General features: G+C 35.4%; 1 protein-coding gene across 2 annotated transcripts in view; it reads right to left on the reverse strand.

Annotated features, from left to right (window-relative positions):
* PRKCZ (protein kinase C zeta) overlaps positions 1-14,368 on the reverse strand; it is a 69,711-nt gene that overhangs the window by 12,877 nt on the left and 42,466 nt on the right. For both annotated transcript variants that reach the window (XM_080381301.1, XM_080381302.1), the window contains exons 11-17: positions 14,070-14,167; positions 10,035-10,121; positions 9,195-9,330; positions 7,786-7,873; positions 6,910-7,029; positions 5,866-5,945; positions 5,212-5,301 (exon numbers count right to left, since the gene is read on the reverse strand). In XM_080381301.1, coding sequence (XP_080237427.1) covers positions 5,212-5,301; positions 5,866-5,945; positions 6,910-7,029; positions 7,786-7,873; positions 9,195-9,330; positions 10,035-10,121; positions 14,070-14,167 — 699 coding nt within the window. The remainder of the gene's footprint in view (positions 1-5,211; positions 5,302-5,865; positions 5,946-6,909; positions 7,030-7,785; positions 7,874-9,194; positions 9,331-10,034; positions 10,122-14,069; positions 14,168-14,368) is intronic.

A 14,368-nucleotide genomic window follows, 5' to 3' on the forward strand; every position in this document is an offset into this window, starting at 1 on the left:
ACAGTTGTAAAAAGGCATTCAGTAAAATGTATACAAGCTATACAGCTTGCATAAATTTTACCCATAATTAAAGATAGCTCCAAAACCTTTTGACAAGCCACCTTAATCAGAGATCTTTTTAGTTCTGTCTCCCTTCATTCTTGACTTAAAGTCCATCCTTACAGTATTCACATGTGGATCACATTCATCATATCCTATTTGCAATTACAAGAAGTTCGGTAAAATAAATTTTTACAGTAACTGACGGCACGTAAACTTGAAGCATTTGCTTAACTGCAGTTCAGTGTTTTATTGTCCATTAAACCGAGAGATAGATTAAAATGATGTTAACTTCAGTAAAAAGTCAAAGTTAATATGGCAACTAAATTCCAAAATATAGTAACATAGAGCAACAGTACATACACTTCAAAAGCCTTCAAAGCTGTAAGAAAATGTCATGTTTATGATGAGTAAATGTAAACAATTTTTTTAATTTTTTTTTCCTACAACAAGAGTCAGGTATGCTTTGTCAGAATTCCTGTAGAAAGAACCGAATGACCACTTTTCTTTCTGCTCCCTTATCACAGACCCTGATGGGTCACTGCGCAAGATTAGAGTCAACTGTGACTTCTTGGGTTCCCTAGTCAGTGTGGTGCTGGTATGCTTTTGAAGGCTTATCATGTTAAGAGTAAAAAAGGCTGAAAATAATTTAAAAACAGGAAAATTCATTTTGATCATGAACAAAATATAATTTTTAAGATTTGTTTGGAAAGATCTCTATGATCTTTGAATTTGATAAAGTGATCCAAAAACTGCTTCCCTCTCCTCACCCCCTAAGTGCAAGTAAAGATTATTTTACTCTTGACCAGATATCGTTCTTCCTGTGAATTCTTGTGCTGCGCTGAGTCAGCTTTCCCCCTGGCTCCAACTTCTTTGCAGGTCTGGATGGAACACTGAAAAGAGGGATCTTCGCCACCAAGATCTGCAAATTCTCTTTAAAGGTCTTGCAAGTCCCTCACACTCCTAACACTAAACAGTATTCAAGCTCATTAATATTCTTTTGACACCTTCTTCTGAAGAAGGTTCTCCAGCTGCAAAGAGGAATGCATTACACCTGGCATGCCTGTATGTTATGAAATTCAACTGCATTTTGCAGAGGCCTCAGTGTTGCTGCATGTCAGTAACAGCAATATGCTTAAGCTATGAAGTCCATATGTCATTCACATGTATCTCCCCAGAACGTGCCAAGTAAAACGGGCAAGTTGCACACGTCCCAGGGAAGTCCCTTCGCCACCATTCAATGTAAAATTTTTCTTAATATTCCTGGTCATTCTTATGGGCTATATATAAGTTATTGCCACTTTTGAGATACAATTATTCAAAATGTAGAACAGTAGATTTCTTACATTTAAAACAGAAGTTTATACAAACTGTATTGGTTTGATATAATATACAGGTCAGTTTCATAAGAAAAAAGGGAAGGCTTCTGTGTGTTTCAAAACAACACTAACAACAAAAGCCAAATTTACACAAATAACAAAACCTCGCACTCCAACCAGAAATAAGTTACTATAGTAATACTTCCTGAAATAATTAACAAACTCTACAAATTCAACTACATTAAATGTTATTGGAGAGAAATGTCAAAATACTTAAGTAATACACATTAAAAGCCAGGCAACAGACACCAATATAATTAGAGTTCTGCATTCAAAAATAGAATTCCATAAATAATTCAGCTATGTAAGTTTTCTCTAACTTGGTAGATGACACTCAGGACTGAAAATTTCCCACACAGATGCTTACTGCTGCAATACAAGAGTTAGCATAATATATTTACTTTTCTTCCTGAGGAACAGCATTGCTGTGCAATTAGGGGGGACCTACTTCTGATATTTCATAGGTCATACATAAAAATTGCAATTGTTAATCTCAAGACTCAGATTTTAGTTTAAGGTCTACAGAGACACAGAGGACATAAGACTGTAGTAAGTAAACCTGACAATTTAGGAATATAAGCATACAAATATGGAAAAGCTACTGATTGTATTTATCAGGAAGGGAAACCTCTGCCAGATTAGCTGCAACACATTTACACAGAGTAAGTAACTTGCTTGAGTTAGCCTTTAACCTGAAATTCTTACCACCACAGCAGTGGGGAGAAAAAAAATAATCTGTCATCTAGTCAAATCTGTAGTAACACAGATACCAACATTCTAATTCTAAAATTTATACTCAGTTAACCCCCCCCCAAAGCTACAATCTGCATCATCTAACTTAAAAAAGCCAACCAGGTAAGCATTACATAAGTGAAAAGTAGTTACCACTGACCAAAAGGATTATTTATATTTCCAGCATGGGTAGGAAACCTGGTTTTAGGGCCAGGACGTCTCAACATGCTCACCACAGTGTGACCAACAAAAACATGATCAATCGCAGAAAAATCTTGCCTTCCAGGTTTAAGACAAGAGCACAGAAGATACAAGGAAATCAGGAAACTTTCTGGGCAGTGAATCCCAATATATCAACATCCCATCAGCTATCAGGTCTTAGAAAGCATCATGAAATAAAGTTGTAAGAAAGACAAAATTATCTCCTGCCAAACAAGAACGGCAGTATGAAAAAAAAAGCAAAATGAATATTTAAAAATTGAAGTAAGGTAGAAAGATTGTCATCATGAGTCAGTTGTAGCTATGCATTGACATTTCGACAGCAAGGCATTCAAGTGGTTGTTAAACATCAAGCTGCCTCTTCTACGTTATACTTAGTAAAGCATTAAAGCACTCTTTAAAAAAAACATACAGTGACCTTGCAGCCTTTAACTTGAGAAAATGAATAAAAAAATGTTGGTACAGCTCTAGAAAAAAGCTTACTGCTTCTGTACGCAGCTAACACTAGCAATGGCTTTGTTGTTTTCTTCAGCCTACAATGGATAAATACCATAAAACCAGGCACCAGGGTAAGAACAGACTTCATGCACTTAATCAAAAAAAGGTTGTGTTGGTACCTCCCTGAATGCTGTTAAGCCATCCTGTGTGCAGAGTGAGTAATCTGAAATGTTCTTAGCTGTGCCACGCACAACTCAGATGACTAACGCTAGGAAAAAAAGTGTTTATGGTATATGTGTTCACTTTACTGTTATTTACTTTTCCATTTAACTCAAGCTTCACACAAAAAATAATTTAGTCAGCATTAGACTAAGTTCCTTGCCTTTCAACTTGAAAAGATTTGAAAAAGCTTTGAAGTCTAAATCTTTTCTACTCATCACTTGCATTGCAAAGAAAATTCAAATAACTAAAAAACCTTTCCAAACTTTTTCCATTCTCTCATGAATACACTTCCCAACACTCTTATTAGAAATTTAGCTTAAAATTTATCAGTTTAGATCCTCTTGAGCAGCACAGTCCTAATCATATTGCAAAACAGATCACCTAAATATTCCCATTAGGTTTGTTTTTTTAAAATGATATTTAATATCAAAGCTTTCAGCCAAAAAAGTAGGTAAAAAATTATTCAGAATTCAAATCAGCACAAATGGTGACCAAAAATTACCAACTGCAATTAAGAGTTTCTTATAGAAGTAAGAAAAAAAATCAAATCCAGTCTTCTCTCTTTCCCTCTCTCCCAAAAAAATCTCTGCAAAACCAAACAGAAACCTTGCAGCACATGATGCTTATGCTTTACCACAAACTCAAGCAAGTTGCATTATCGCACCACTCAGGAGCTAACATAACAAAACAACACGTAGGCTTAAGGAAGAATACAAAACAAGGGATGTCTGACAAAATTAGGGACTGCCTTCATTAAATGAATAATTTTGTAAACGCCAGGTATTTTAAAACACTGGCTCCTTATGTAGTGAATCTCTTCTCTGAAGAATGTTAACAATGAAGGTCTGAACAGCAGGCTTCAAAGCAGAAATTTCATCAAGCTGTTTTCTCTCCTCCTCTGAACCACTCTCATGTTATTACAGGCACTGCCGCCTGCCTGTTTCTATGCTTCCAGCAGACTTCCCAGGCCTACGGAACTACTGCACGTATATTTTTTCACTGTTCAACTAGGTATTAAAAAAAGAAAATTAATGTTCCCAATTGTTTTATTGCTCAAGTGTTAATAAACATAATAAATGTAATTTCTGTGATGTTTTTCTATGATCAAGACAGAAGCAAGCACAATTACCCAGTAACAGAGACTTCTAAAAAACAATTTCAATAAAATTGTATGCTTCCAAAACCACTGAAATGCAAGTCATCTACTCCATCATGAACTAAAAACTTCCCTCGCACCAGCAGTAATAAAGAAAACCTGAAAGTAATCATCAGAGAATCATTTTTAATAACCACACAGCTTTCAAGCCACATCCTTAAAAAAAAAAGGACCTGGTTGTACTCATGCCTACTCATGTTACTAAACCCTGTTACCTACCTGAATAAACCTACTGATTTTAAAAACCATACAATTTGTAAATTCAGGTTGGGTTTTTTTTTTCCTTTTTAACGTATTATAAGTAGTTTGCAAATGCTTTATGTAACCGAAGCACCTCATCTCCCATGGTTGTATCCAAACTGGTTTCATGACACTCTACCCAGTCTACTGGCTGTGTTAACCAACCACTAACCTTCCTGTCAAGGCAGAAAAGGTTTCTAATCACAGCAAGAGAGATGAAGTACCGGGATAGCATTCCAGTGGGCTGTATTTGCTAGGCCACACTTCCTCATTCAGTGGAGTCTGCAATGTTTACTCATCGGATGATATGAAATGAGCACCCAGAAGAGTAAGGCACTGAACTCTGACACTGGAAATCTGTGCAGTCCTTCACTCTACAATTGCAGGCACCTTGCGTGTATGATGAATGATGAATAAATTTTATAGCAGCAGAACCCAGTGCATAAGTTTGCAGACTCTCCAAACAGAAACCAAGGAATAAATGATTCCACCAATGCTTTAGTATTTTTTTTAAAAAATTCATCATGTATCTTAAATACAATACCCACAAGTTGTAACCATTCTTAGAGTTTGGAAGCAAGCCAGATTTTTGAAATAAAGCTCATTTCCTTTATGATCATGAAAGAAAGCTTGTTTCTCCATCACCTGGAGAAAGCAAAATAGCTTTTGAATTTATGGAATTGAATTTCACTGTTTGTAAAGGGGTTGTAATATACGCACACAATTAATAAACTAAAAGAATCTATTCCTTTTGAACACATATAAACCAGAAGTAATTATTTTTACCAGATCCCAGTCTATGCTGCGGAAAAATGTATGAGACTTGATATCAGAAAATCCTGTCTGTGGCTGACAACCAAGCCTCTCTTTGGGATCCTGCAGAAAACACAGAAACTCGTATTACATACTCTGCAGCAGTTAGTTTGTGTTTGTCAAAAGCCCACATACACGACTCCAGCATTCCCCATTACTACGTAAACTGCTGCTAAGATCAACATATTATGGCTATCAAGGGATCTTCATTCTTTTTTTAAAAATGAAGTTTGTTTGAAATTTCATTTTAAAATGATATTTTACAACCTAAAAAAAATATTTATTTAATAATGTATAATTCATATCCTTCTTTTTCCATTTTAAATTATAATGGTTCTATGGATTTCAATCAGCTCAATAAAAGAAACAGTTAAGTATTACAGAAGAGTTTATAAAGAAACCTATAGTTATTTTTCCCAACTAGCTGCAGGCTTTTAAGTCAAGTATGTGCTATGGAAGTCCCTCAGTAAACTAGCAACTGAGAAGTGGGTTTCTTTAACATACAGGATACCAAGGTTTTATAGACTTTCCTAGGAGTAAGCAGATTAACTTCTTAACTGTATTGCTTTCAAGAGGAAGCTCTGACTACCAGATCTTAGATGCTAAAAATAAGAGACTGTTACTTACCTTGTTTAAAAATCCTTTTAATACATGGGAAGCCTTGACAGAAAGGAACCTTGGAATCCGGATTGGCTTCTCAAGAATAACTGTTAAAGGTTTAAAAACAGCAATAAAAGGTTTTTGTTTTAACATTGCCCAGGATTTCAATACAAACATTTTATTAGTTAAAAACATTACCATTTGGAAAATGGGAAGATACAGTAATTGTTTAAAATAATGCAAGCAAAAGCAGCTACAGTAATTCAAGGCACTGTTATACGGACATGTCAAGATTTCCTAAAAAAACCCAACCGTTAAGCTTCATTACCCTTTTCTATTGTTTGTAGTATAAATAGGGAAGAAAAACTTTTGCAGCGTCCTCACTATATGGAAAAGCATGATTTTAAGCAGGAATTGATTTAACATTAGGCTCATCAAGACGTCCATGGCAGTTTCTGTCACATAATTGTAGTAACTAGTTTAAAGAATGGTTCTACATATTAGGGAGGAGAAAGCAACTTCGCTATTCCCCCAACTGTTACTGTTTCTGTTGTAATAAATATGGCAAGTATTACTGCTTTTTTTAAGAGAAATTCAAACATCACTAATCCTGAGGGGCAAAACAGTTAAGAAAAAATTGTATTAATTACAAGTTAAAAAAAAAAATAATCAAATTTTCTGGAACAAAACTATAGGTTGATATACTATTGTCAAGAAAGATCCTCCTATGCTCTCACTGCGCTTTAAAATTCATTCCTGGCCTGTGGACTCCCGTCTAACGAAAACACCTTTCTACACAATTTCTGTCCATTATTTCCAAAATGTGGTCATTTTAAAGAAATATTTTATTGTCTGAAAAAGGCTTCCTAATTCCAGAGCGTTTTATCCGACTCCAACAAAATCAATTCCTGGGATGAAGAACTGATAATACTGGGGCCCTTTATCTACAGTAGATCTAGAGGCAGCTATACAATAACAACTCAGAAAGAAAACCTAACTGTCCTGGAACTACTAGTTTTAATTATTTCTCCCCCAAGAACAAACAAAAAAATAACATCAAAATGACTATACCTTGGAAGAGGTAATCTTCAGTGTTCATGTCTGGATTGTCAGTAATAATATCAAAAGGAGACCTTCCTGCCATCATTTCAAACATCAACACACCGAGAGCCCACCAGTCCACACTGAACCCTGTAAGTATTTGCAGAGCAGATTTTCAGGCAGGACTCCTTGAACTTAGGTGTTTTCTCTCATAAATGATGATTAATCACCTGGTTCTATGAACTACTGAAATTCTCTACTTTCACTGAAGCCACAGGCATCACGACTTACGCCGTCACTGGGTGACATTTGAGAGACCTTTCTGAACTGGGATTACAAATGTAATCCGTATAGGTGTAATCTGTATAGTCTGCCAGACACCAACGCTTCAATGAAAATTCAGTGTATTTAAGCTGAGAAGTTCCAGATTTTTATTTATGCTGAACATTTTAATTAAATTAAAACATAACTAAAAGACAGATTCAACCTATTGAGCAGATCAGTTCACAAATAACAATACTGGTTAAAAACATCATTATACTTTTGACTTCTGCATGAGCAGTAACTTTGCTATAGCATTCTATAGCCTTGCCTGGTAGATAATAGTAGCTGGGGGCTGTCAAGTTCTTCAAGGAAAGGACTTTGTTTTGCTACAGTATCATTTAATAGTCATTTTTCAGGCAACGTATGATTTAAAAAGAAGCTGAAATGAGCAACTGCAAGAGGAAAACAAATATAACCTTATCATTTCAGAAAAAATTAAAATTGTACAATATACATTCAATTGTCTCAACATAAAACAGCACAAGAACGTGGAAATTAAGAATAAATGGGTTTCAAGCAACCTAGAATTAGAACTTTTCTTTGTGATTTGTTATAATTACAAATTGTTTAGTCACAGCTTACCATATTCTTCTCCTCTGAGGATCTCTGGTGCAATATAATTTGGTGTCCCACAGAAAGTGCTTGTAGTGTCACCAGGGCCCAAACCTTCCTACGTGCATAAATCGTTTCATAGATTAAAAGCTGACCTCCTTTTCTGGGAATTTCCCTTTATTAGACTTACAAAGCCAAGTTACTTAGGGAGTCTAAAGACCTTCCTTTCAAAAAAGGCAATGGTAGAGCAAAATAAATACTCATGGTGCGCAAAGCCGGCTTATGACTTTACAGCTTACCTTCAGCCAATTAATTGATAAAAACTGAATCACAAACACATTTGTAACAACATTTTGCTTACTGTTTACAGATACACTTTAGTTCAATTCAAATCAAAGTTACACAATTTAGATCAAAACCAACATGGAAGTCCTTTCCAAACAGATGTTGGGGAAAACCTTCACTTTTTAGGAATGAAGAAATCAAACTTTTACATAACTGCTGCATTCCAACTGAAGCCCCACAACCTGTGCACTTTGACAGTGGTGAATCATTCTAGTCCAGCATTCCTAGAAACTGGTGCAATATCTATTCTGTGGAGGGAGCGAGATGAGCTTTCCTCATTATGTCACCATAACAGGCCTTAACCACGTTCTGAAATAAGCTAAGTAAAAATTAGTATTATACACTCAATCCCTGGACTTGTAAAAAACAACATAATACCAGATACAATTTTAGCTTCAGAAACTTAATTCTCACACACAAAAAGACCGGACTTTAATCTCATTTCACAAACTAGCCAGAAACAGTGTAGCAAGAACAAGGAGACTTGAGGTCAAATCAACAGCTCTAAGGGGACAGCAGAATTCTGGTCAGATTAGAAACACTTCCGTCACATCTGGCATTCCAACTTTACACATCTAATTTTTAAATTTAGTTTTTTCTATTGACGTTTTCTTGCTTTCTCCTGCATCACATTACGTACATGCCACACTTTACCAGGTGCTTTGAAAATAATGCTCTCTAAATCGCCTCTCAGCACCAAAGATTGCAGCCTAAGAACAGCGATACTGGACAGCCCCTGTTGGTTCATAATGTCCAGTCCAGCCCCAGAGAACGATGAATGCAATTCATACTCACAGGAGCACACGTCATGAAAAGATGGAAAAGACCCTTTCAAAAACATACTTGTCTTAAAGATAGATTTTCCGCTTGGGTCACGCAGGAAATAAACAGATAAAAGAAATGAGTGACCCACATAACTTGAAATACACAAAGGAAAAAAAAAAAAATCACAAAAGTGGTTCTATCATACAACAGCCATTTTTCAGAATAAAGTTCCCATTCTACAACCAAATTCTGGGTTCAGCAACACGAGCATTAAAAGAGATATACTACTGAATGTCAAAGCGACAAAAGAAAGGTAAGAAAAATCCTACCTTGCACATGCCATAATCTGTTAATTTGATATGACCCTCTGCATCTAAAAGAACATTGTCTAGTTTTAAATCTCTGTAGATGATGCCTCTTTCATGTAGGAAGTTTAGAGCAATACAAATTTCAGCAGCATAAAACCTGAAATTACAAAGGAAAAAATTCATATTAGCATTAAGATTGAATAAAATCTGGTACAGTTAAAAAAATCTGTTCTTAAAATACAAGTTTACGGTCAGCTTTTATCTGTCATTTGGTATACCGAAACCAAGCTACATTTACTCGTAAGGACACTAACCTCATATATTGTAAAGTCACGCCTTAAAGTAAATATGGGAAATAAAATATTTTCTTAATTAGTAAAGTGAAAAAAATTTTCTTTATCCTACAGATTTTTTCCTGAAAATTCCACGTATGACACAGAAGCCCTGTGTTTTCAGCTTATTAAGAGTTACACTGAGACTTTGTGTAGTGCAAAGCCATGCAGAACAGATTTTTTATCTTCTCCTACCAACACCATATTAATTCAACCTAAGATGAAAGTAAGTAGTTACATCTTCTATCAACAGATCAAAGAAACGTTACCTAAATATGAAGCAATAAACAGAAGTAAATAGGAATAACTGTTACTACTTATCAAATGCCTGCTTTCTTTAAAAAAAAATGCATTCAAAATAATAAAAGTAACATATCTTCCCAGGGCAGAATCTTCTAAAATTAAGAATAAACCTTTTGTTCTTTCTTTGCTATTTATCTTCTTTTATGGAATAAAGTTTGGAAAGCATTTCATACAACATTAAAAAACTACAACCAAAAAAATCACCATAAATGCGTTAGTAAAATACCTTGCATGTTCCTCGGGAAGTTTCCTTTGCCGTTGCATGTGAAACATAAGATCACCCCCGTTTACATACTCTATGACAAGAAACAATCTGAAAGTATATAATACAATTAATGGATTCCAAGGAAAATCTCAAGAAGAAAACCTATTCTTATCCTTCCAATTTGAGCGATTTTCACTTCCGCTCTTGATTCAGAGTTCTAGGTTTCTATAGTTACAGAAACTACTTCAGAGAAAAAAAGAGAATGCTTATTTGATCCATATTACGTAGGATCACATCCTTTATTTAAATGCCAGACTAACTGGAGAGGAAAGGCAGCTGCATACAACAGACTACTACTTGGTGTGAAATCTGCAGAACTACTTAAACAGTACAGAAGACAACAGCATTTGCCCAATATAATAAGGTACTCTGCAACAGATGTAAAAAACCCGCCAACCCTAAGCATATAATGATAGAGATTTCTTTAAAAATTACTTAGAAATTATAACAAAATCACAGAAGTATGCTAAAAGATGACACATGGCAAAAAAGAAAGTTTATCCAAAAAAGGTAAAATTGCCACTCCTTTGAAAAAAAATGTAAGAACAACATAGTTACGCAATTATCTCTTCTTCAAAGATGTTGATTCTTTTGACTTTTACGGAATAAAACTCCACAATATAAAATTTGCTCAGTGAGTGCACTGCTTTGACTAACAACACCTGAAAAAAAATAAGCCTGCCTGAAACAATGCTGACCATTTAAAATAAGTTTTAAGATAAAAAAAACCCAAACTTTAAAAGATGCAATTTAAATGCAAACCTTTCTTACTCAGTCTGACACAGCTTTACCCTAATGTAATCATTATTAAATTGTTACTCTGCTTGACTAAGTCCTTTTTTAATAGCCAAGCTGCAGCATTACATCTGAAAAGCTTTGCAGACGAGGTGTAGTTCATATACACCTAAGTCACCAAGGTTTCCACATGGGCAAAATCTGAAAAAACTCATTTGTGTTTCTGATATAGTTTTGCCACTAAAAGGTCACCATCTTTTAAAAATTACTTCATTAACAGTAAGTAATGAGTATCTGGCAATATTACAGAGATGAATATATTTTGTAGGATTTGTGATAGCAATTAAATACGTAACTATGAAGCTTGCTGTTTGTGCTGGTTCAGTCCCTGAAAAGCTCAGATTTATTGAAAGCAAGATGACGTAAGGCTCACTTAGAAAAACGTAACCCAAATTTACTTTAAATAAAAAAGTTTTATCTGAATAGCATATGACAATCTTTTTCCCATTTAAAGTTACATGATCTAGCATATTGTTAATATACACATACAAAATTATTTCTGTTAAGACTATGATCACCACTGAACTCTTCCTGACACACTGTTAAGAAACATACTGTCTTACCTGGAACAAAAAAAAGTTGTGTTTCATTTGCATAGATAGACTGAGACTACAGAATTTGAGGACTGAGAGAATCAATTCCCTTATGTCTATAATTTATCAGAGACTAAAACTAAATTTGGTGAGCTAGCAGGACGGATAATGAAATCCCACCCTGCCTTGACTTTGCCAAGACCTTTAGCTGTAGAAAAATGTGAATTAAAAGAAAGCGTGATGGACCCACTTGTGTTACTCTCTACACAGCATATCCACTAAATGGAAGGTCTGGGCACAGAAAGGTTGCAGTCTCAAGACCTACTAGATGCTCTGTAGAACAAGTTTTTGAATAGTCTTCTCAAAACAAACAAGAGAAAAGTCAGTAGGGGAAAGAAATACAGGTGGAATCAGCCATATAAAAAGACTTCTATTACAGTTCGCAGGAAAGGTTTCATCCTTGGGAAAAGATGATCCAGGCAATGCTGCCAAGGTCAGAGAGACCTACAGGATAGAAACATGCTGAGTGAGAGTTTCTTACGAAGGCTGCGGCTATCCCAGGAGGCACTATTTCCTTATACACTTCATTTTCCATGAGTTGAAAACTCCTTTCCATATATCCACACACTGGAAAACATTACATTTGGAAAACACATGCTCCAGTCTCTCAGATCATTCTAACTGGTAACAATTAAAGAAGATTTTTATTTTCTTTGAAAAAGATTCTTCACTTGAAACACTTAAGTGTTAAAAACTGAAAAGGTAAACCAGGAAAAATTATTGGATACAACCCAGCTTGCAAGTCTTTCATTGGCCTCACCAGAAGAATATAAGCACTAATTTAAAATTAGATAAACAATAAATAGCTAATGCTTTTTTAAGCATTTATAAAAAAAATTGTATTTTATTACAGCATTCCTGGTATTTTTGCTTCCAACTTTCCTATCCTATTTAGGAGCTTCCAACGTTTACCCCCATTCAGAATCTGCAGTTTAAAGCTCCCTGTGTTAAGTTACGATCAAGCACCTAAGTGTGCGAAGACTGGCACTCCTTGCTGGTTTTAGAATGATTTACTCAAACACCAATGGTTTCGCAGGACGGAGGTTTCAGATTGTTGCCACCTTGGAAGAGACTTATCTGGAAATTCAGGGCAAGCCCAAGGCATGTCTTTCATTACAGTAATAAACAAACATCACTAGTATCTGAAACAATGTAAACAGCTACATTTAGCATCAATTACCACCTTTAAGGACACATTTCTTTTATCTTAAAAATTTATTTAAAATTATACTTAAGAGAAAGAACATGTTCTTTTCCAACATTTCCTCCCCTATTAATACACTTATACACAAAATACAGCTTTTTTCTTTGGGCCAGTTAACACAATCTCATGTTGATGAGTTTATTCACTTGAAATCAGTTTCGTGCTTCTCTGTTCCTGTAATGAGGTCAGAATCGTGATTTTATAACATCACAGCTACAAACAAATTGTGAATTCATGGCATCATGACTATATCCATGGCAAATGGCTGAAGTTATAAGCAACAACCTAGTTTCACCACAAGGAGAAGCTAGGCTGGAAAAACAGACTCCTAAAAATACAAGAGGAATACAGAAAGCTTTGACTACATTCAGCATATATTTTTTCTATTTCTGCTCCTTGAGTATGTCAGAGTAACTACCAAAGTGGCACGCAAAGGAACTTCATAGTGCTGATTTTGGTCTTTTTCTTGTTTACGATATTTATAAGAAGCCTCCCTCTCAATACTTCACCCTGCCTGACCACTTGAATTTTTGTATTTTGTGTTAGTGTAAATGACTAGATAATCCATGAAAACTTCCTAAATTGTTTGCACTCTACACAGAATGCCACTCAAGTAAGCTGGATAGAATGACTTTCATCTCCTGATTATGATACATATGGCACCACGCATTATAAAAGGTTAACAGTAATCAGGTGCCTGTAAAAACAAGAATACCCAAATCACAAAACCCCCACATATCCAAACAGCCCAGTGACATACATGAACATGGGCATGAAAGTTCTTAATGATTTTCCTCATATTCCAATTGCAAAATAAGAAGCAAATTGTCCCCTTTGGATTTTGCACACCAGGACAAAATAAAATAAATTTCAATGTATCTAAGTATCTTATTAAGCACTGTTTCAATTAAAATCACATCATTGATCAGTATGTGCTAAGGGCTCATAAGCCTCATAGGTAAAACATACTTCATACACATGTAGGTTTTAAAGTTATTATTGAAAACTATGATTACTGAGCAGCCCAACTCTTATGCTGTTTTGAAGAACAGAGAACTACAGTTCAGACCTCCGAGAAGCGATTTGGCTCTCCTCAATAGAATCAAATATTATAAGCTCTCTCTTAAAGCTCTGTTTTACCCCGCTACTATCCTCCTATTCCTGAAGTCACACAGCCGGTGGCGCTCAGGAAGACAGCGCACAGCTCCTCCTCCTCATTTCCCTTCTCCCTTTGGATCATGACCTGGAAAAGCCTGCCTTTTTCTCTACACGACACTGGCTAATGATACTAATGCTTCCTTCCAAAAATTACTACGTGATGGCAGTGGTTACGTTTGCTTTATGAGAAGCAGTTAGTACAATGATCAAGATTTTCAAAACAAAGTAATTTCAGATCTTTCTTACCGACTTGTTGTTTGAAAGCATGAATGTAAACCAACTAGGAATGGGTTACTGGATGCCTGTTCAAACACATGTTTCTCTGTCTGTACCCAATCAATATCCTGAAATAGAGTAATTGAACAATCAGAACTCCTGCTGGATAACCACTGTGGGTATTCCCAGAAAAGAAATTGTGAACATCTATGCTCCCTTACATATACCGTCATTGTTACATATGTTCTTCAGAAAGACAACCCCCCCTAAAATCTGGAGGAAGTTAGAAAACATTTTAATTCAATTACATATTCAGGAATTTCTTAACC

The sequence above is a fragment of the Falco punctatus genome (genome assembly GCF_963210335.1).
Source record: "Falco punctatus genome assembly, chromosome: 3".
Classification (NCBI taxonomy): domain Eukaryota; kingdom Metazoa; phylum Chordata; class Aves; order Falconiformes; family Falconidae; genus Falco; species Falco punctatus.